We start from the raw sequence: 24,361 nt of genomic DNA, 5'->3' as shown, positions 1-24,361 counted from the left end.
TGGAGGTCGAGTTCCTTTGATGGGACCAGCTCCTCCATTTAGTTTTCATTTTCATTTTTAGCCATGGCTTCCCACTACACTCTGAATCAAACAGGGCGGGTATGAGAACTCCACAGCACTGCCCGTAGTTAGCTACGATTGGTTCATTGGGCATTTCTCTAGGGCTGGCATTAAGCATTAAAGAAAAACATTGTCGACACATGATCTAATATCATATTCCTCATTAGGGGTGGGAATCACATCATGATACAATGTGTGATTCATGGTCCGTGATACCTATAATATCACAATACAACAATTCTGTGATACATCACAATATCTGCCTAAAGTCTATTTTCTGAACGTGGATGGGGCATCTCTTTTAACGTAGCTTTTAAATTAGCTATTTTCCCACTGTAAACTCGCTCTTCTTTGGCCAGTAACTTCCGCCCAAGTTTCCCTCGTTCATTTGAGCAGTGCCGCCGTGAGGAGGCATCAAGTGGTAACGTCCGGCGAGTGAAACTTGTTCATTTAGGCCCTTGACCTGTCCCGAGATTTAAACCGCCGTCCCTCCGGTTACAAGCGCAATTTCCTTCCACTTGTCTATAGGTTTTCCCTTATGTAAATTACAACTTTCTGTTTTATGTCATATTTATAGTAACGCAAAAGACAATTTGGAATCTAAGCGGTCAGACTGAGACACATTACAATTGCCAGTCAATTGTGCGTCATATATTTAAAGCAAATGATTGCCCATTACCACACAACCCAATCAAAACATTACCTACCCTTATATGAATTGTTTCCAGTAAATCGTTACATTTACATAAACATTAGAGCCTTTGCTGTTTGCTTATTGCGAGTTTGTTTTCTGATTATTCATTTTTCAGCCGTACCACCAAATGTGATTTTATTCTTTTGTTTTTCACGTTTCCAAACCTGTTTTGCTTTGTAAAGGCAGTCTGTAGCTGGCCTATGGAAGTGGTATGGCAGCCGTGCTGGAACAGTTGTAGCCTCCTGATGTGTTGATGAACTGAGAGCAGCTTGTCTTTATGTTAATAACTTTCACCATCAAGACTGAGCTGCGAGGGCGTCCTTAATCATCCTCACAGCACTGCACCGTCCAGGTGGGAGGCATCACATTGTCAGGACAATAGGGTGTCATTTTAATGCAGTGGCCTTCAAATACACACTTGATTAAAATGGGCTTCCCTGAGATTACTTTGTGTGTTCTGATCTTGGGATGTTCCTGTTGTGTACAGGCAGGAAGCAGGAGTAAAGGTGAGGTGTTTGTGGGGTTCTGGTTTTATCATTGGTAGTATTGGTAAATTAAGAAGACACCAGTCGGTTTTGTACTCCCTGCACTCGCCGTCCCTCATCTCATGATGTAACTTTGCATTCTCTTTCCCTGAAAAGTTTCCTTTGTGTCAGAGCAAATGCCTCATTGTTTCACTCATTTTCCACAGAGTGATGCCTCAGCTCCCAGGCAGCACATTCTCATTCTTCAGATGAATGGTGTCATGGATTTTTTTTTTAAACCTCAGGCGTGAGGTGTAACATTATCAATACAGTGTAAAGACAAATGTCAAACTGTAGCACTGCACAGGTGGATGCTGCTCTGTTTTGAAGCCCTTGTTTTAACAGCAGCACAATGATCAACCTCATCAATCAAAATGAATCTGTAATAATCTCTCAGTCCACTTAACCACGAATGCAACCTAATGCTATGATTTGCAGAAAGGTTGTTTGGGTAATACATGGTTTGTGAATTGTTACTGGGCTGGGCAATATGGGAAAAATCTTAGCACAATATAAATCAAATCATTATTTCTGTAAGGCTGGGAAATATGGCTTATAAATAATATCTGGATATTTTGAGTCTATATCCCAATATACAAGATATACAGTATGTGGATATACAGCTGCACACAGGTTGTTTCTTTGGGTTCTTTGTTCCGTATAACAAAGAAAACATTAAAATGGATGAAGCATTTTACATTGACATTAGAGGTAATCATCATTTTGTTGGTTTGGGAAACATTAATTTCAAAATTATTGTGTTAGAAACAATGAAATTGCCTGTAAATATTGTCACATTCTGTTATAACACAAATAATTGGGCTTAAATTTAAAGAAGTTATGAAGTGTCTTTAAACAATATATACTATTTAGTGTATTTCTTAAATTAATTTGATTAATAAATATGGCAATTATCAATTCAACAGCCTTTAAAACCAGGAAAAGTCATCACAGATACCTAATTACAATATGTCCAAAATACCAGACCATATCTTGACCTTATCTTGTTTCATGACACGATATATATATATATATATATATGTATATATATATATATATATGTACAGTATTTCCCAGCCTGACCTTGGTCTTTCTTACCAAATCTCTTATTAGCATACCATTATTTTTAAATAGCTATCAGCTTCGGTGACAAAAATAACCAATAGTCAGGCAATAGGCAATAATTGGTGGAAATACACACATTTAAAGCCACTGATATTTACTGTATTACTCTACAACAGCAAGTGTGATAACTAGAAGAGAAATCAAAACAGGGTACCTGACAGCGATCTGAGCTGGTAGCTCAATAACTCCACAGACAATAATAGCATCATGTTGTTTTCATTTGTTCATCTTTGACCCAAACATATGTAAGATGAAACTATTTATCTATTAATTACATCCTGACTGGTGACTAATGCCTTCGTTTACCTGATGTGTGCTGAGCTGCTGTTTGAGCTGAAAGAGGTACAGTCAGCCACAGGAACATGTGCTCCATGCAGACACATTTGTAAACCATATTACAACCCTCAAATAATAAAGAAATCAGGTCTTTAGGGTCTTTGACATAAGACAATATGGATACACTAGAATGCCATCAGTCAATACAGTATGTAATTCAATTCTTTTCAATGATTGCCATCAATGAATCATTTTTGATATACAAATTGCAAAGATAAACAAGGGTCAGACTAGGGCTGAACAATTTGGAATAAATATAATGGAGGGATTTTTTTACATAATTATTCTCATTTTCATTGAAACACATTTCAAATGATTGCTGTGTTCAGATCTGTGCAAAATAAAAAGATGTATTATTTTATCTATGGAATATAAAGTGTAGTTCAGGACAATGTTTAATCTAAAATGTTATTTTTGACACATGTTTTGGCTTTAACAAATGTTGCACCTCTTGCGATTGGGAAAATTGCAGTAGGCCGTATTTTGATTTCTTTTTTGATTAATTGTTCAGCCCTAGGTCAGACACAGTTTTTTAGTTCTAAAAAAAAAAAAAGCAAACTTGTATTAAACCTGAAATATCCTTAATTGAATCAATATTGTTTCAAATCAGAAATTGACTCCAGACCTCATACATTATTAGTAATTGAACAGAAACGGGAAATTCATAGCATTACACTCACATTACTCCACCATGAAAAACTAATCCCATCCAAATACTGCTCTAGTCCTCTGATTTGCCAGTTGAAGCTAAACCGGAATTAAGAATATATTGAATAGCCACCCAGGGGCAACTCTGCTCGTAGCAGAAAAATAATTCTGTTGGAATGGAACTCGGTGGAAAAATTAGCCTACTTTTCACTTGATTTATAATGTCAAAAAACATTGCCCTGAGGAAAATAGACAATAAAACACGCCACATATGACCAGTGTGATTGAGCTGCTATCAATCCAGTAACAAAAATCTCTATCCAGCAAATGTTGCTTTAAAGGGTGGTTTGTAAATCAAAGATGGCATCATCATACAACAGTGGTAGCCCTAATTGTCGCACGTTCTGTCACAGTTAAACCTCTTAGTCTGGTCGTGTGGTCAGTGACTTAACAGTACAGACTTGACTCCAACCCGTGCACAAAGGTCTGATTACTCAACACTGGGTCACTCAATAATGTGCAGAGGGTCACACATTGCCTGATGCATTTTATGTCCCATCTGAACGCACACCAACTCACAAACACACACACTCTGGAAATCCATAAAGTACATGTACAGACTGTATGGACACAGTTCAAGGTCATGTAAAGGAGCCATTGGCTTCTCACAAACTGGAGTGATCATGGCAGCACATAAGAGAAGAAGAAGAGAAGTGTGAATCTATTGCTCTCTCTGATTCAACTTTTTTTTCTGAAGAAACAACTGGTGTATGTGTGGTAGAGTTGTTCTGCTGGAGCAACCGATTGTCCAACTCTTTCCTTGATTTAAGACATGGTTGTCGATCTTGGCATCTTCATTACTTGCCAAAAATATACCTTTTCCTTATTCATTGTTACAGAATGTATCGTTTTGAAACCTTGTGTATCCTTGTGTATGAGGTCTGTCATGGCAGGAAGTCAGATTTATTAGGAGCTGAAGTGCCGGCTTGCTCTGGCCATAGATGGCATTAGAGGGGTCTTTCATCATCTGCACCCCCTGCTCAGGGCTACCTCACCAGGCCAGCCCAGGCTTATCTTGTTATCTTGTGGCTTCATTGTTTAGCTGATGTACTGACTGGCTGTTTTTTTTGAAAAAAAAATGCTTGACAAGATCAGATTAGCCAGCTCTCTGTGCACTGTGGCTTTAGGAAAGACAGGAGTGACCCTCAGACCCCCACCAGTTCAGTTTGACTCCTATGAATGGAATGCGTCCACCTCCACTACACTAGGTGGCAATACACCCACTTTCAGCTTCTCGCTATTGGGCAGCTTCCAGTCTGTATTTCGCTATATGTTTTTGTAGATGTTGCCTCATTCTTCTGTGCATGAGCTTCTTTTATTTCTTCCGAATGTAAGCTGGGGGTAGGAACTGTGGCGCATGTGTGGAGCATCCAGGCCACATTGAGTCGGACTCTGGTCTGATCACATTATTTGGAGGTGTTGGTCCAACTTTGAGAAATTACATTTGAGGGGCTGTCCACACAAAAAGTGTACTTTAGCATTTAGAGTAGTTTTCGGGGGTTTCTTTGTTCCACGTTTACTGAACGTGTTATCAAAGTGACAGGAAAAGATTGCTTGTGTCGTTCAGTTTCCATGTGGATCAGACCAACATGCTTCCATGTATTTTAGAAATAGTCGAACAAACAACTTATTTTATTTATGTCATCTAAACATACTTTAATGTCAAAACCCCATCTGACAATACACTGAATAATCGCAGCTGAACACTTGCAATAATTGTACACATAATACATAATTAAAATAACATTTTATCAGGCTAGTTCATTGCATTAAATCTTCATGAGCGTTGCGTCAATATCAGATTGTCAAGCAAAATAATTGGTAGTAGGATATTCAAGGATGTGAGCCACACAAGGATATCCGCAGATTGGTTTTCAGGTAACGTTTCTGCGTCCAGCCATGATATTAGATTCCTGCTATCGTCAGTTGTTGGATAAGCCAGCGGGAATCGAGGCAGATGATGGTTCTGCTGAGATGGAAGGTGTGACCTCTGATGCATTACCAAGCTATAAATAGCGTCACAGAGGCGAGATCTTCCATCAGGGTGTACTTCAAAGATCGGTTACAAAGCTGATCCTGTGCAGAAATAAGCTCAGGTCTGTTTCTGTTTCCTTCCCTGTGGATTTGGATATTTGAGCATCAGCACTGATGCGGTACACCTTCTGTTCACACATGAAAAAAAAAAAACATGTTGCTTGCTGCTAGCTGTAGTTTTTAGGTTTTTATTTTTAACCAGTCCAATCCAAATTAACTCCCACATCATAAACTATAATAGTCTGCTTTGCTTGAAGTGCCTATTTGTTTGTGGATGACGTGTTCATGTGATTATCTTCCCTTGTGATGCATGTCAAGCTAGTTTTCAGCAAAATCCACAGTCCAATCCAAATTGTTAAAGGCATGTGTTTCTCTCTGGGTTTGAATGGTTAATCCAAGCAGTTCTCAAGCTATTTCATAAGAAATCCTGTTCAAATAGCCATTTTAATCACTGTAAAAAGATGATTTGTACAGTTGAGGTATATAGAGGTTGTGTGCTACTATGAGTGAACCTTAAACTCAATCAAGTATATTTTGGGCTGTTTTCTGTTGGGTACGTGGCCTTGTCCTTGATTCGTACTCTGTAGTTGTAGGAAATCAGAGAGGAATCTTTTTATCCCTTTCAAAGAAAAGTAGTAGAAGAGACCATGGAGTTTGGGTTGGAGTGGGTATTATTCACTCAGGCTCATGGTCACTGAGTGGTAGATCAAAACTGCAAATAGACACAATTTTGTAAGCTAGGGATGGGAATAAAATCTTATCACAATATACTTTTTTCACGATATTACTCAAATAAATATTTCTGTTTAGCTAGGCGAGATGGCAAATTTTTAGTCTATATGATATATGAGACATAGAATGTAAAGCTGCACACAGGTTGTTTCTCTGGACTCTCTAAATACACTCAAATAAAAATATCTACTGTTGATGATCTGTATTACATGATCTTAAAATACACTTATTACCTTTCATTTAGTGTGTTAGAAACAATGAAATTGCCTATCAAAATGGTTATTCTGCTACACAAATAATTAGCCTTAAAATTGTGTTAAGGGAGTTTTTCAAATATAATTATTCTATTCCATGTATTACTATTATTATTATTAGTATTGTGAACATGTATATAATATTTAGTGTATTTCACTATGACAATTATCAATGTAACAGCCTTTAAAGCCAGGAAAAGTCATCACAGATACCTTATCACGATGTGGCTATATCCAAAATCTAAGACCATATCTTGCCTTATGTCACAATATGTTATCCACATATTGCCCAGCCGTAGGCTAAGCTGACTTTGTTTCTGTGCATGGCCAGGGGTGTAGATTTGAAATTATACACGCACACATTTGCACAACTTTACCTACTCACAAATGGAGAGAAACATAATTTTTTTTTTGGCTTGAGCTCAGCCAGTGACGAGAGTCCACTAATTTAAAAAATAATAGAGAGCCTGATCTCACTATGATGACCTCACTATGATGATCTCACCATGATGGTAAGGGTTTCACGTTTTATCATCCATTCCAGCTGTGTGTTTTTTGTCTAAGGAGGGTGGAGAGGTTATATAGTAGTAGAGCTAAATATTTAATTGTTATACTGTTGTTGGACTTTTTGGTCAGTCAGTAGATAGAAAAGTATCATTCAGATTTGAATAATCATGATACAGTGTAGAGTTTCGAAATCGAGTAGTGGGTGGATTGAGTTGCTTCTTCTACCATCTGTCCTCTATTGTCTACAGTTCTCTGTGTCTTTGTTTGTCACCAACACCCACGACTGTCCAAATGTGATTAAACTGCATGTATTGTACCAATTAAGTTCTAAGTAACTTTGTGTGCTTCACTTGTGCCAATGGCTGCATTTTATATCATCTTTGATCAGCTATTGTACTACTGGGGCTGTCCGCCCTCCATTTGTAGGGCCAGGTCAATCTAATTCGAATCACAATTAACATGTATAGCAGAAACAAAACATACAGTTTGTTTTCTGAATTTCTTGAATGTATTTATTTTCTAGAGTAAAGGTGATAATTTTGTCCATCTCCATTGCAATATTAGTCTTTTAGTCTTTTGTCCATTATGATTATTATTATTATTATGGCGCTTTTCCACTATACAGTTCCAGCACGACTCGGCTCGACTCTGCTATAGTACCTCCCAGTGTGGGCGGAGTCATCATAGCACAGCTGCATGAAACTGTCATGACTTTTAAAGCAATTGTTTTCGGTCTACTGAATCATTAGAATCAGTTAAGTATGAAGATTAGTTCAGTACTTCCTGCATGACCGGAGCGCAGACTCAGCGTCTGCCGCAGTCTCTGAACTAAAATACGGCGGAAGGGGTTGTTATTCAGCTCGCAATCGCCAGCTTTCAGCAGTGTAGTACACACCAGTTTCCTCTGTTAAATATTGAGATTTTAGATATTTCCTTTGCTAAATGTTGGAGATTAACGCATGTCTTCAGGATTTATTAATTGATTTACTGTTCAGCATTGTTAGGTTTGACTCCTGTGTCACACATCGCGCTCATGACTCTTCCACTCTATTACACTCTCTGCCAATCGGTGGCTGGCAGTGTGTCGATCTCACTTTTTTATATATATATATATATATATATATATATATATATTAGTTAGTATATTAGTTTGATGATGCAGAGGAATTCATGAAAATTTATAATGAGAGTTTGTTTCTGTTCTGTAGGAAGAGCCTGAAGGTTAAATGTTGATGCCTGCAAGAAACTGAAAGCCTCATCGATCACCGGCTATTTTTAAAAGCGGGGTCAATTTAGCTAATGTAACTGTACTGTAAAAGCATCATGTGAAGGGCACCAAGATCCCTATCTCATGGGTGTATGAAATGACAAGCAGGCTAAGAAGATGGAAACGGCACATGTGGTTGCATGTGACTGTGGACATGCATAGATGCATCCATACATACAGCCTCCCCTTTTTTTGTCCCTGCCTTACAAAACTCCATTCGTGTCATATTTTGTGAACTTCAGGGTGATAATGTCTTATCATGTGGACGATAGATCCCAACACACAGACAACTGAGAATCTACAAGCTAATTTAAGAGGAACTCTTAAAATGGAAGTGATTGCAATCAGACTGCCTCTAATGAGCTAATTAGAAAATGTTCTCTGCCTTAGTGAATCTCCTAAAAGGCTCTCTGTTGTCATCTAAGTGTGTTAGTACTTGTTATGTACATCAGCAATGATGAGAATGATGCATCAGGCTTCCCACCCCAACCTCATGCCCATTCAGACTCACCAAGGTGACCTGACAGGGCTTTATAATATTGTGTCTGCACTGACTATCTGGCAGGAAGTTTCGTCTGAGTAATTCCTCCACCTCATTTTAAGATGAGGTTCTTCTGTGTGTATGTGCTCTCTGTCTCTGATTGAAGGTGAATGTCTGCTGACAGTGCAGCAATGCAACGAAGCAAAACCATGGTCAGGATTATGTGCACGAGGTGGCATTAAGTAATAGTTTGTAATGCATTACAGCCGTGATGGGAAGGTAATTATCTCAAAACAGCATTTCCTGGTGACCTCATTAATGGGATTTTGGTAACTTTTGCTGATTTGTGTTATTATTCTGACGGAGCATTTGTGTGTATACAGCAGCAGTGCATGGGTGGGTGGGGCAAGAAATGTTTTTCCCATCTAAATGACTGGGCTTTTTTGAGCAGGCAAATTCACTTTTTGTAACATTTTGTGGGCGATTCTTGTGTTTTTATTCCAACCTGTTTGCATTCTTATTGCTTTACTTGCAGAATGCAAAACACTTCCTGTGTGCAGCATGGCAATATTGCTGCACAGCACAAGATCTAAACGCCATTATACCGAAAAGCCACATTATTCCAGTAGTGTTCAGTCATTACATTGAACAATAACACAATTTTCAGACAGTAATCCTCTATAGTTTCTTTATACATTTGCCTCTTCGTGTAGGAGAATTCCCTTTCTCACATAATATGTCCTTGTGAGGCAGGGCTGGGCGATATGGCTAAAAAGGTTATTACAATACAAAATATTTATATCTGTCAATGATGATACTTATCGCAATAAATCCCAGATAATTAAAGGTATATTTTTGGTCCTGAATGAAAGTTGAAGAGGCCAGTAAATTGTGGTTTAAAACTTCTTAATTGGCAATAAACACTTTTTTTATAACACACTGATTATACACTGATATCCTTTGTTCATGTCCGATACTGATATCAGTCCAATCCTGTCATTTTAGACGTATTAAACTAAGAAGCTGTTTCAAGATATTTTTCATAGTAAAGCATGCAACATAACATACTATATTTTTGGATTATGTCAAATTTTACAGTAATTTTGACCAGTATTGCAGAAATACACAGATTACAGAATACACTTTCAGTTTCCAAATGAAAGTGTATATATGTGTATTTTAAGATTATTTAATACAGAACAGTAGATATTTTATTTTAAGGTGTATTTACAGTGTATTGAAGCACAGACATCTCAAAAGAAAGATTTTCATGAGTCCAGAGAAACAACCTGCGTGCAGTGAATTGTCCCCATATATCTCCTATATAGGATTATAGACTAAAAATATCGAGATAGTATTTCTAAGACACATTGCCCAGCCATACAGAAACATTGATTTGATTTATATGGTGATATATATAGTATATCGACTCTATTTTTTAACAAAATTGCTTTCCTTCAGTTCCCAACTATGACCCTGTAGTTGCTGTAGAATGAGAGTGAGTGAAACACCCCCAACTCAAACACAAACTCCATGGTCACTTCTACAACTTACTACTTACTACTTCTACAAATCAAGGACAAGGCCGCATACCCAACAGAAAGCAGCATAAAATATTATTGACTGAGTTTAAGGTTTACTCATAGTAGCACACAACCTCTATATACCTCAACTGTACAAATCATCTTTTTACAGTGATTAAAATGGCTATTTCAACAGGATTTCTTATGAAATAGCTTGAGAACTGCTTAGATTAACCATTCAAACCCAGAGAGAAACACATGCCTTTAACAATTTGGATTGGACTGTGGATTTCCCAAGCCTACACTTAGCAATAAAGTTAATGTTTTTCTGCACAAATCATCCTTTTTCAGTGATTAAAATGGCCATTATAGCAAAATTTCCCATGAAATTGCTTGACAACTGCTTCTACTATCCAGTCAAGCCCTGAGAGAAAAACTTTAATTATTTGGGAATAATATAGTCATGCACATTGCCTGGAGGTGGCGGGCTATGGCTGTGTATGGTCCTTCCACATGCTACCGAGGGCCCTGTTAAAGGAAAAAATTGTTAAATTGCCAATATGTTTCGTTTCTTCAGACTTCAATCTCCAAAAAAAAGTCAATTCTGATGAGACGTCAGGATTCTGTCTTATGTATTTATTCTGTTTCCACTGTGGAAGTGGAACATGGTCATCAACACTTTACTTTTACATGGTAAAATGTTACGCATTTGGTCATGAACTAAACAAACGTTTTAATGTATGAATTGTTGAAATTACCTGAAAAATGTAGGAGGCAATCAAATAATGGCTAATTATGACTTAAATTCAAAAGTGCAATATGCGTTGTTTTGCAATCACCAGTGTGCCACTCCACAGTACTTCATTTCTTATAGGTATATCTATAGGTGTTTATTTCTTGGTACGTGTCATGTTGGACTTTTTGCCCTTTAGAGCAGTGGTTCTTACACCAAGTACCACCGGAGAAAATATTTAGCTCTTGATGTAACTGCCAACATTAAAATAAAGTGGTGTAAATAGGCCGAGCAAAGTCAGCGATACAGACACTTCACAGGAGGCAGATTTATTCCCAATAAGATAATTTGCTCTCTCATCATCCTCCTCTTCCTCACATATACTTCACACACTGGTATAGCAAAATTAGATTAAGATGAAGCGAGAGATAAGGTGACTCTAATTATTCTTATTTGATTTATTATTATTTTATTTGTTTCATTTTCTATATGCACTCTGGTCCAAATTCCTCAGCTCCTCTCCGATCACATACCACATAGGAAGCTTGCGTACCACTGGTGGTGCACATACCACAGTTTGAGAACCATGGCTTTAGAGTATTTTATAAAATCTACTACAATGACAAATGAGGCTTTCTATTCCACTCAGCTAAAATATTGTCTTGCACTTGCACACTCTAAATGTAATCTATTAATAAGAATGAATTACACGCAGAACACTACAAGTTCATGTTACTACTGACAAAATGACAAAAAGTGCCTGTTCAAACTCAGCTCCGGGTGATTACATTCACTTGCAAAAGAATGACACAGCAGTTTCTTGTTCTCCCAAAAGCCAGAGTCTGATTGGTTCATTGGAGGGAGGGAGGGAGGGAGGGAGTAAGAGGAAGCAATTTTGGCTTAGTCCTGATGAGCACTGCCTTGTGGGAAATCAGTGTCGTGGCAGCTCCTGTAATTAGTTCTGCTTGTTAGAAAAATGAAGGGGTTACTAATTAGCAAGTGGATGGCTTCTTGACTTGTTGTGCATCTTTTTCCCCTCCTTTCCTTGAAGATCATCATTATCGTCTCCAGGCAAAACGAGGGAGAGAGAGGGGAGGAGGAGGAGGAGTAGTGAGATGCTGCTTAGTCGTGCTTCTCAACGCATCGAATCTAAACGGACAAATCTCAAAGGGCGTCCTGTCGTTCTCTGACAGACGGCTGCCTGCTGTAACGCAAACGCTTAAAGCTGTGCAACATTTTGTTTTTTTCAAGTTTGTGTAACAAGGCAGGGCAACCTGGTTTTCACAGTTCTTTACATACACAGGCTGACAGATGCTTGACTTTTCCTCCCTTTTTTTAACGCAGAGATGTAAGTCACACACATCTACTTGAGTTTCACAACCCAAAAGATATGCAATGCCAGACATGTCAGATCAATTGTAATGTAGCTTTTATCCCAACAAGCCCGTCTGCTTCGATTCTGTCTTGGCTTGTGCACAAAATTTTCCCCACATGACCTTGAGACATCCATTAGGATACATTTTTAAAGCCCTGTTTTGGTATTTTCAAAGAAAAGTCATTAAGTGGAGAGGAACACTTGGACATTTCAAATAACAAATGAATACAATCGATTTAAATTTAGTGCAGACTTGAAATGTATTCTAATTTAAACTTGAAGCTTAATTTGATCACAAAGTCTGCACTTTGGTTGATTACCCGAGGGCCCAAAGATTAGAAGAAGGAAATGGCTACATTGGGACAATGGTGAACACAAGCCATGCAGAAAACAACAACAAATTTCCTCTTCCGTGCTTCTGCCATGATGAACATCTAAAATAATGCTATAGCTGCCTTCATTGTATAGCCAGTACCTAGGGTGTGTGAAGTGCTGTGAAGCAATTTATATTTTCTCTCACAAGATCCAAGACTTTGCAAGACCTCCTGATTTTGAGGACTCCGGGTCGGTAAAACATGGTTTTCAAAAAAGACAAATGAGTCCTGTAATCCTGTGTGTGTTCATTTGACATGGTGAGACAATTGATTATAGTTTGAAGATAATCTTCTAGTCTTTATTATGAATTACTTATTTACTTTTGGGATATCATTGTATTCACAAGTTATTGCAGTACTTGTTGGAATACCAAAACATCAAATAATTTACAGTATGTTGTACACTGTAATTAAAGCTAGAAATGTGACAGCTTAATGAAAATTAATTAGGTATAAGCGATATAGAAAGTATGTCATTTGATTTATAAAATGTAATGCCGTATTCTGTTCCTGTATTTTCTACTATATCTAGAGCATATTAGGGAGTAAGTCAAGGATTTGAAGAATAAAGCACAGCTATGATGGATTAAATCAACCACTGGCAAAGTAGAAAATGTGTTAACAAAAAAAAAGCGGAAGAAGCTATTATCCGCCTCAGTAATTTTGCTTGGATGTCAAAGCATAAAAGGGAATTCAAATTAAACTCCTCCAGAAATAGACTCCTTTTGTGCCTCCTCAGATTTTATATAAGAAGATTTATAATCCACTGCTGATGTTCAAGAGTCAGGACTTCCAGCTCTGCTTTCAGCGTTTTTACCAGCACGCTCACATTCCTCCAATCGTGTCACCCAACCCCCACCCGGTTAAGCTATGGGCAATTTCGAGCAGTGGAAGCGGAAGTATTTATTTTTTTCACACGATGTCACGCTGTTGCTCGATAACTCTCCGTAAACACGCAGTCGTATACATGTGGCTGCAGAGCGACCTTTATCTCCCTCGGCTGATCCGTTTCCAGGAATGATCCTGATGTGACATTATGTAAGATCTGTGAGGCAGAGCGGCTGGTATTAGAGGACACACAAACTCCCAAGAACATACTAATCTCCCTATAAATATTATTAGTCTCAATATTTAAAGCTGGCTTATTAATCGACCATCGGTATAATCTCTATCTGACACAATTACCAGTTTTTCCCTAACCCTACAGACTTTGCTTTTGAGGATGGGGCTAGTGTATTCAATAGAATAATTATAATACCTGAAGTGTGCAGGGAGACATAAAAGATGGGAAAATAAGATTATAGTTGAATGGCTCTCTGGAAAATCTTAGTTTTTGTCATTTATTTTTTGCAAATGTTCGATTTCATGTCCTCATTTTCTGCAATTATTGTTGATCTGTGCTGAGACACAGCCTGATATATGGTAAATTATGAGCCGTTAAGTGGAAACAGTGGAGCACAGTGGGTAGTGACATTCACACCGACGGCAGTGGTTGATTATTCTGGAAACGACACCGGCTCCCAATGCAAATTCCTTCAAGTTACGGTGCATTTGTTTTGATTAGTCAATGAAAGGAGTCCAAACTGTTTCTTTAATCCAGAAATCTGTGGGAAGAATATTTACACCCCCATGAGATTTCACGTCATGAACTCCTACTTTACACACACACAAGAGAATTAAGATGCCATGCCATTCAGAAAGATAAAAATGTAAAATCCAATGTAATCCAAAATGAAGAAAAAAAATGTTGATGCATATATAAAAATCTGCAACAGTATTTTAGGTGAGTCATGTTGTGGGCTGTTCATTTCTTCTTTATTGGAGAAGAATATTTGTTACACAGTTGGAGAATTATATCTTTATAATATGTAGCTTGAAAGGACTAGTGTTAACAGCTTCACAGTTTAAAAGGTGTAAAAGGAGGCTGATGTAGGTAGATATTTGAGTTTGTGTATTGGTATCGGTTTCTACTTTTATTTTAAAAATAGATTGTGCTACAACACGGCTGCTGGTGGCAGAGAACTGGTGATTGATCGTTTAAAAGACTTATTGTTAATGTTGGGATCAAATTCCACGAATTCCGGCAGATTTTCAAGCCATTTGGTCGTAACAGCACATTTCCAGCGTCGGACCCGTTTATGTCGGGAATGATGAATGGATGTCTAGTGTAATGTCATTGAAGAACAAAGATTTGTCATCTGGGACGCTCCACTATAACCTTGACGAGAAGTGTAGCATGTTTGAATTTATTTCTCTTTTCCTGCCGTCTGACGTCTCCTATGACACGCTCCTGGACATTGAGCAGTAGGATAACAGTGTGCTCTGATGTGGCTTTACATACAGACATAAATGTAATTGACAACTCCTTGCCCCAATGCCCAGATGACCTATGAACCCGCGGAGTGACGTGAATGTTAACCCGTGATTGATAATGTGACACAGACCATCGTGAAAGACAAACATATCGTGTAGTCTGATCCCGGCCTACGATGTGGCACACTTGCACAATAAACAAGTTTTCAATTTCTTTAACAACATATTTAACAAAGAGTAGTGAACATCCTTGAGTGAGTGAAAGTGTTATGGCATTTTTGAATCAACTTCAGGGTTACAGAAGTAGAAGGTGTCCAGTCTTGCTCAGCCTGTGACTGGCACAGGCTTGTAGTGGGGTGGGGGGACCTGTGCCTCTAGTCTTGTCCACATGCATCACAGTCAGTCATCCCGATCTCTGTAACTGTGTCATAATGTCTCTCCATCATCTTTTCATCTTGTCTGTGTGGTCGTGTGCGTTATGCTTCACTTCTCTGTCCTGTTTTCTCTTTCTCTCCCCCACTTTTACTACCCCTTCTCTTTGTGTTGGATGAGAAGGCAAGTCCTGGGGCACCAGAGGATGACGGCAAGCTGTCGGTAGGTCCTGTCTGATTGACACGCTCTCTGTCTGTCTGCTTCAGTGTTTGTCCTTGTTTCTATGTAGATGTAGTAGCTTAACTTGTGTTTCTTCCACCATACTGTGAAGAAGACATAAACACCGTTATCGCTAACCCTCAGCTTCCCTGTGTGCAGAGCCTGTAAAAGACAGTCAAGGGAGCAGCATGTGCACAGAATGCTTAAGACTCTTAAGAATGCTTTAATATTTTCAAATTTATATTAGATTATCCTTGATCCCACTTGTTACAGCAGCAAAAAAGCAATAGATTTGTAATAAAACAAGATAAAAGGACAAAATAAATATATACATCATTACACTATCGATAGTACACAAATTGCCAAGATGAGAGAGAGAGAGAGAACAAACAGTGAAGGGTGGAAAACAGTAACAGCAAATCAATGTGAGTGTTTGTTTTTTCAATATTTCTTATCTACACTGTGCTGGTATTATAGAGCTACAATAGCTGACGTCACACAACCAATGTAACGTCCTCTGACAGGAAATGACCTCTGTAGATACTAGACAACACATCAATCACACAATATGTCAATTTGTCTCTTCCCTGGCTGTTTTCATCATAAAAGTGAAGATGGTGGGTTGATGTCCAAAAAACAGTCAGAGACAGCCTAACAGGAGAGCACTTTACCAGGTCCCCACAGATCCAGAGAGACAGTGGAGGTCAACCGGGAGCGCTATGAAACGTGCTCACAGTGAGCACAAGAAGATGGAGCGATATCAGTCAATCTCCATGGATTTAAAGTGTACAGTGAACTTTGACAGGTTGAATCCAGCCCTGGTCCCATTCATTGTTGCTGCATTTTAGGCTGCCAACACGGCGGCTCATAGAAATCGAGTCCCGTGACGTCTGGAGCTCTATTGAGTGTTTCATTCACCTCATGAAGGAAGTAAAAGGGGAAAAAAAACACACAGCAGGAGGATCGTCACCATCTGGGCCACATTGAGAAGCTACTGTGCCAAGACCTTACAAGAAGCTTCCTGCTCTCATCCATATGGGCCTGAGTTAGCGGCTGTGCTTGACCTGTGGGCATCCAAAGATGTACACACTCCAAACAGCTGCCGCCTGCAACACTGTCTAATTTGCAACAGTTCTGAAGTTCAGCTTGAATTGCCACAATGACCTTGACCTATAACTGAGTTATAGGTTCTGTCTTATGTGCAAGAGAATTAAGGAATCCTGTTCCAACCCATAGCATGAGTGAATGTGGAGCATATGCATGAATACATGTTGATTTTACTAACATAAATACAAGTCTGTAAAACAATCATCATTTTTTTTTTGTGAAATGAGCTTACCCAACAGCATGGGTAAGCTTATTTAGCTTATTTTCCTTGTGCTGACATTAGTAAGATTGAAATATTTGCTTGATCATAACAATGAAAACCAGTTGGTGGACTTAGATGAGGAGAGCCTCATCTCAAGTGTTAGCATGTTTCATTCACATCATGTTTCTCCCCTCGTAGGCAAGGCCTCGACTTCAGAGGGGGGGCAGCTCCGCCTCCCTGCACAACAGCTTGATGAGAAACAGCATTTTCCAGCTGATGATTCACACATTAGACCCTTTAAGTGAAGGTAAGACAGCCGGACAAACTGCACACAAGCAAACACAACTCTTCCAAGTCCCAAATAACCCAGAATGTACAGTACAGATGTTTGTTCTTTTTAACTGCCTTTCTCATTAAATCAGTCCTGTTTTAATGGGAATGTAAACAAGGGTTTCAACACCTTTTCACATTGTAAAAAAACTATGTTATACCTAATCCAGTCCCCATTCCAAATGGAAACATCCATTAATAAGAATCACGTGTACCGAATAAAATCTAGTCTCCACCAATAATATTAAGAAAAATGTGTTTAGCCCACATACCAAAATGGATTTGATCCATTTTTCAAAACAACAAGCTCAGTGCTGTGTCAGGGCGAAGCCGAGGAGGTGAATATCATTTTCATTTAATCTGACATGAAGGCCTATTAGCTCAGCTAAACGAAATGTAAAATGGCAGTGTCAGTGCTAGTGCTCCATGTAGAGGATAAATATGTTAATACGGCAGCGGCGACGCAGTATCATCATCATCATCATCATCACACTCTCAATCCACCCTGAAAAAAAAGATGAAGGAGAAGCGATGGGAATAAAATTAACATAAATGGGGACTTGGGTTTATGGCGTGGTTAAAGAATTAGAGATTCTCAGTATTTGAAAGCAACACTTTTGAATAGATGTGGTTGCATTTGCAAACAAACGGCATTTAAGCTTTCTCTGACATTACAACATTCTTTGAAAGCCAACTCTGGAATGAGTCAACTAACAGGCTGTGCCAAGATGGGCCTTAAAGTACTCATTTGCATGTATCGACTCATTGTCGTACACAGATTCCAAGGGGTCCCGTCTTGAGGGCATTCATGTTTTTATCTCAGTGATAAAAATGGAAATCATAGCCTCCTGAGGCGAATGAAGTCAGTATGACTGCTTGTACTCCACCCCTCTGCTGCCGCACCAATTATTATACAATAAGTTTGTCTTATTGACACATCAGACATGCACTCAGAGATGGGACTAATAGGAAGTACTGAACAAATCTTTTTTAATTAACTGATTCTAGTGATTTGATTCAGTTACACTGAAAACAAGTGCTTTACAAGACACTAGTCACTCGTTTGTGTGTGATGCGTGCAGTCATGACTTCGCCCACGTTGAGTAGGTGCTTTATTTGTAGTGGAGATGCAGCCTAAACCGTGCCGTGCCGAGGCGAGGTGACGCCATGAGTCACAAGCAAGTCTTAAGCAGGAATCAGACATTTTGTTGAGCTTTGACAGTAGCACCCCTGCCTCAAGAGACTGCCACGACAAAGTCAGCGAGCATCACCCACAATGCTTCGGTAGCCATGATTGACAACCCCTTGACCCGCCTCCCAGTTGACCTATGAACATGCGCAGTGTCGTGAACGATGATTGGTCAGGGTCATACATGTACCCGGCATAAATCTGTGCCACTGTGATTGATAATCTGACATGGTGAGCATCGGGAAAGACAAAAACATATCATGTAGCCTGATCCCGACATTAGTCAGACTTCACGTGACTCTAGTCCCCCACCCACGGCACGGATCTTATGAGGCTGAAATATTTACTACTCATTTGATGTCATGTATGAATAGAATAGTTGGGGTGCGTTCAAAAGACTGATCTTTTCTGTTCGTAGACACAATAGAAACGCCTCTTGTGGGTAGTACAGTAAAACAAATGTCACAAATAAAATGTGAGGGTGTTGGATAACCAGATTTGAGCGATGAGTTGTTTAACAAAAATACTGACTAGAAATGAATGCAGTGAAACAATGACTGCATGTGTGACCTGACTCAAGGAGTGAATTCATTACCGCAGGGAACAAAACGTAACCCCCTCCAGCCTCTGTTTGGTTTGAATAGATTATTTTGAAATTTAGCAGACATTGCAACAATGCACTCGTGCACTCCTCACGGGCCTTATTAGTTTCAAGTTTTCAATCATGTCATTGATTGCATTACGGTAAATGTCCACTAGATTCAGAGACGAGCGGCTGCACATTTTGCTGATATTAATGCGGAGGAGCACTTTGTTTGTGATGTGCAGCATTGAGAGAGATGAACAGGTGCATCCATCAATGATGGAGGCTGTGCTGATTGTCCTCGCATGCTCTTAGGCTTTAAGTGTAGCTCAGCAGGGCCTCGAGGGACCTGGCAGGACTCCATCCTTACATTTTTCATAGAGCGTTTCTCAAAATAAAGTTGTCTTTGCTTCTGGGCTGAGGAAGAATCTGAGGTTGCTTTGCAAGTGCTGGAAAGTGGTGACCTCTCACTTGTTAGACCTTTAGAGTCAGGGATAAATGTGTGTTTGTGTGTATGTGTTAAAGTGGAACTATGCAGGATTTTTTTTTTACCCTGATTTATCAGCTTTGGAGACATTACGATGGTTAAAGGTCTTGTTGCGTGGCGATTAGTGCCACCGACCTAGAGTCCTCAGAATAAGTAGGTCTCGCGAGAAATGCATATTAGCATTATAGCATTATTTAAGACAGCCCTTGAAAAAGAAGCGAGGTGAGGAAGAGGAAACGACCGTTTGGCGGAGCAAGCGGCCACACACAAGTACACATCGAACTGCGAGAACTGAAAATCACAGACGCATGCAAAACGGATGCCGACTAGCAGGGACATGGCCCCATGGCTTTTGTTTGCCAGCTCCATTGAAAACAAATGCACATGGCCGGTAGAGGGGAAGGTGTGGGGGGGGGGGGGGGCAGCGATGAGTTAATACAACAGTGAAGCTAAAGGGATGGATGGATGGATGATGGATGTTTACGGTGGTGTTGTAAAAATATGTACTGTAGCACTCCGATGAGAAATAGGTGAAAAATCAACCAGACTTATGCATTAATATGTCGGTGTTTGTAGGGTTCTCCTGGCTTAAACTCTCCTGTAGCATTTAATCTGTATTGTGACCTACTAAAAAAAGAAAGAAAAGAAATGTAATAAATGTGTGGTTGACCGCAATACACACTCGCTGTAATTACAGTATTATCTGCTCTGTTGTCATCTCACTCTTCCGCTAAAGTAGGTTTAAGCAAACAAAAACATGACCACATTTTGCCAAGGCAGCGGAAAATGAAGGGCTCCTAAATCTTGATGTCGAACGTCACAGTATGTGTGTGGGCATGCATGCGTCTCATTAAGACGTTTTTTTTTTTTGCTTCCAACCAGGAGTTAATATAAGAAGACTGACACCCGTCTCTCGTAAGGTTCAGTGCTTATTTTAAGGTCAAAGATTAGAAACCATGATTATTTAGACACATTTATCATATTTGTCATGTTTCTTACAAAAAAGAATTCTTAACTTTTGGATGGAGCCATTCTTAGTTTACGGCATGGTAAGCTGTGCTACCTGTCTCCTTAACATGAGTGGTTTCAGTCTTCATCTAACTCTCGCCAAGCAAGCGATTCATCACATTTCCCAAATTTCAAATGATTCTCTATTGTGTTGAATAAGTTTACAATCCAAAAATAAAGGGAGACCAACTCTTTTGATTTCATGTTTTTTGCACCTTTCTCACCTTGAAGTCATACCTGTCAATGCTTACATGTATATCACCTGGATTTATCTTTTCTCTGTTTCTGTCTATCTCTCTCTCTCTTTCTTCTACTGTCCCATCAGAATTTGCTGACTCCGGTGAGTTAACCCTCTAATTTCTGTATCCCTTCCCAAAAAAAAAAAAAATGTTTGTTCTCATTCCAGCAGCCTGGAGGCAACTCTCTTGTCCCCTTTATATACATTTCCCAAATGCCGCTGTGCTGTGCTGTCAACTCTGTAGTGTCCATCCCTGCAGACTCCTTCAAATACCACATTCTCCTCTGTGGATGTCTTTCCCTGGAAACCTTCTGTGACCATTTCTCCATTGTTTTCTCCATTACCCCTAATCCTCTCTCTCTCTCTCCGCTTATGAACCGCTTCTTGTGGCAGATTTGTTTCACTGTTCTCTGTGACACATGAAAAGGCTCAGAATGTGTGGTTTGGCTTTTTCCTTTTAACAATGTACTTGAACGTCATGTCTCTAAAGGTCTCCCACTTTTGCAGCCTACAGTCTTAAGTTAGAAATACGGTTGTGGTCTAATTCTTTTGGTTTCGCACAATGCAGATGCAATAGAAACCCTGCCATCAGGACAGGGTTTTCAACTAATTAGAAACTAATGAAGAGAATATCATATACCCTGCTATCTATCTATGTTTTTACACTCTTATTATGACTCACCAGAACACTGGCAAAGAAAAGTGTTTCCTTAACAGCATCTTGCTCCTGCTCTGTCTTTACGGTAAGAAACTCTATGGCCCCCTGTGAACCTCAGAGTAATTACCACAACACTGCAGTCCTGATATGACCTAGGTTTTCTCCCCCACCCCTCTCTAGAGCTTCTAGATGCAATGGTTCTGTTTGGTACAGTACGGCACATGTTTTTGTTCGCATTTCTATTCGGAATAGTACCAAAAATGGGCCCCACCCATTCAGTTCTTTGGCACCCTTCCCTTGGGGGTACCAGAGTGAAATGGTACGGTCAGGGTGGAGCTCGACCGTCTCCACCCAAGACAGTCGGCTGATTGGGCGATCAATGTAAATATCCCTTGGAAGTCGAGGAAAACACCCGTCAGTCTATTCTCATACAAAGCTTGACGTCTAGTTGAGACAAACCGAGCAGGAAAAAAAGCGATTGGATTGTTGTCTGTAGTTCCATGTTGTCATTGTCACACTGGTACGACATCACTCTACCGCACTGTACCAAACCTAACTATAGCATCACAATTGCGTAGTCCGACTTAGCATCCAGGTTCATTTTCAGCATTAGAATCCACTTCTGAAACTTGGGCACCTTGTGTTTTCGGCAATACTGCTGCTGTATGAAGCCGTCCCAATTGACTTTGACTGTGTGTGTGTCTCCTGCCACACCTGCCCAGTTGTGACATGAAATGTCACTCTTTGTGCAGAATGGGAATGTCACTAAAGACAGGAAAACATGCCATACTAAGAAAAACGGAGAGTCGTGTGGAGCTTAATTAGCATTGTTTAAACCCATTTGGCAATGCTTGAAAGAGACATGCATTTATGTTTAAAAGTTACAAACTGCGGCTTTAAATTAATTGATGTGATCCATGGCTCTATTAATCTGTCAATTCCACAGCCATGTGCAATGATTCATGTTAGAATGTGGATCATTCGCTTTAATAATGCAATAATGTTTTTGCATGTTTTTTTTTTCTTTAAGAGCGAGGACATTGTAATAGTCTGGTTAGTTGCAGGCACAAGTTTCCCGCATCACACTTTTTTTTTTTTTTATCAGTATGGAGCTACAGACATTATTACTCAGGACTGGCATCAAATATTGAACAACAAAGAGGGATGTGGAGGCTCGATCTCAATCTCCCGTCTGAGCCCTCAGTGGATGACTGAAACAAGTCCCCTTAAAGAGCACTCAGAAGTCTGGCTGCACTCACGCCTTTGGCTCAAACCCCACGATAATAATAATAAAAAGAAAATGCTGTGGTGTTTATGCCCGACTGAACTCCAGTATAGAGGAAGAAGAATGCCTGCACAACGTCAGGCTATTTTGAGGAATATTTTAGATTGTGTATTAGCATTTCATCATGCGAAGATTTTCTTTATTAGTTTTGCTCAGTTTGACCGAAAAGTAGGCTGAAGCTAACCTGTACAATTAATGAAATAAGCCAGATGTATGTTGAAAAGCAAGAAACAAATCGAGCAAAATATAAAAAAAGAAACTGTGCACAATTAAATGACAATTTAAATGATAATCCTACATTATTTTGCCCTTTAAGGAAGAAACTTTTACTTCTCTCTAAGCGTGTTTTGTAGTTTGACGCCTAACACTGAAACAAATACATAGCTGGTCTTGTTGGTGAGTTCAAATATCCAACAATTCCCTCTTTCTCACTGTGTGAAGATGTACTGCAGCGATACGGAGGCACCGAGAACAGAGAATCTCGTCCGACACTTTCCCCACGGTGAATAATCTCGCTGAGAATCACTGTAAAGGTGGCTCTCAGTGCCACTGTGGCCTTGGAACATTTTGTTCATGTTGGGCCATTTTTATATTGAGCAGATATTTCACTCCAGTCCTCCACGGGCTGAACCGAGAAAGCGAAGACAAGGTCGTTTGGGGATATTTAGGGGCACAGTTTTCTTATTTTTACACTTTTTATGGTTAATTTTCAGCATTGACATGAAAGAAAAACACCCAATGGGTAACAGAAGGTGAAGGGAAAGTAGGCCTACATTTTGTGATGATGTCAGCTCTTTGTCACATGATAGTCTAGTACTTAACATACATCTATTAGAAGTTAAAATATTAATTCAGCCAGCATTTCCAGTTTGGTCCATACTAATGCTCCCCCCAAAGCCCTGCCAGCAGCACTGTCTGTGACCCCATCATTGATCACGACGGCTCAATAATGCACTCATTGTTGCTGACCTCCCGCTCCTAATGCAAGTGGATGGAAATATAATTTTCTTTTATAGATAGATATATTGACTTTGTCCTAGTTTTTGTTATTCATGTCTGTTTGCAACTGTACATGTTTTGCAGTGCATTACATATAATACTGACACAAGGAAGCGATATGTTTGAGATATCGGTGCATTTGTATATTGTGTTTTGTAAATTGTGATATTCTGCTGTATTTGTGGTATATTTGGACACCAATGAACTCTTGTTTCATACCCTCTTAAAATTAAATACAGATCCATATTCATTTAAACGTAACTTTAATTTGAATACTACAAACTAGGGCTGGATCTAACTTCTTTTCGGTTAATTTCTCGATTATTTTCTCGAACAACCGATTAATCAATGCTCGGCCCAAACCTCAAAATGATGATGTTCTCAAATGTCTTGTTTTGTCCACAAACCAAATTTATTCTGTTTTCAACATTACTTTGTTAAATAAAAAAAAAAAAACATTGAAACAAAAATAAAGAAAATATTCATATGTAAAAAAATATCATGGAGCTTGTTTCATAAAACGATTAATTGATGATAAAATAGTTGACAATTAATTTAGTCGATTATTTGTTGATTAATTATTGCAGCCCTACTACAAACATGAAGCTACAAGCAGCCAGCTAGCTTATCTTAGCATAACAACT

At 39.2% G+C, this 24,361-nt stretch overlaps 1 protein-coding gene across 9 annotated transcripts in view; it reads left to right on the top strand.

Annotated features, from left to right (window-relative positions):
• The window catches only part of LOC131456569 (sodium/potassium/calcium exchanger 2-like), a 47,370-nt gene that overhangs the window by 4,802 nt on the left and 18,207 nt on the right, over nucleotides 1–24,361 (top strand). For 5 of the 9 annotated variants that reach the window (XM_058625021.1, XM_058625020.1, XM_058625019.1 and 2 more), the window contains exons 3-5: nucleotides 15,588–15,634; nucleotides 17,139–17,247; nucleotides 20,863–20,877. In XM_058625021.1, the coding sequence (XP_058481004.1) occupies nucleotides 15,588–15,634; nucleotides 17,139–17,247; nucleotides 20,863–20,877 (171 nt within the window). The remainder of the gene's footprint in view (nucleotides 1–15,587; nucleotides 15,635–17,138; nucleotides 17,248–20,862; nucleotides 20,878–24,361) is intronic. The other 4 variants (XM_058625017.1, XM_058625018.1, XM_058625023.1 and 1 more) reach the window with 4 other exon arrangements.

The sequence above is a fragment of the Solea solea genome, chromosome 3 (genome assembly GCF_958295425.1).
Source record: "Solea solea chromosome 3, fSolSol10.1, whole genome shotgun sequence".
Lineage (NCBI taxonomy): Eukaryota > Metazoa > Chordata > Actinopteri > Pleuronectiformes > Soleidae > Solea > Solea solea.
This window is presented reverse-complemented; position numbering and strand designations above follow the sequence as displayed.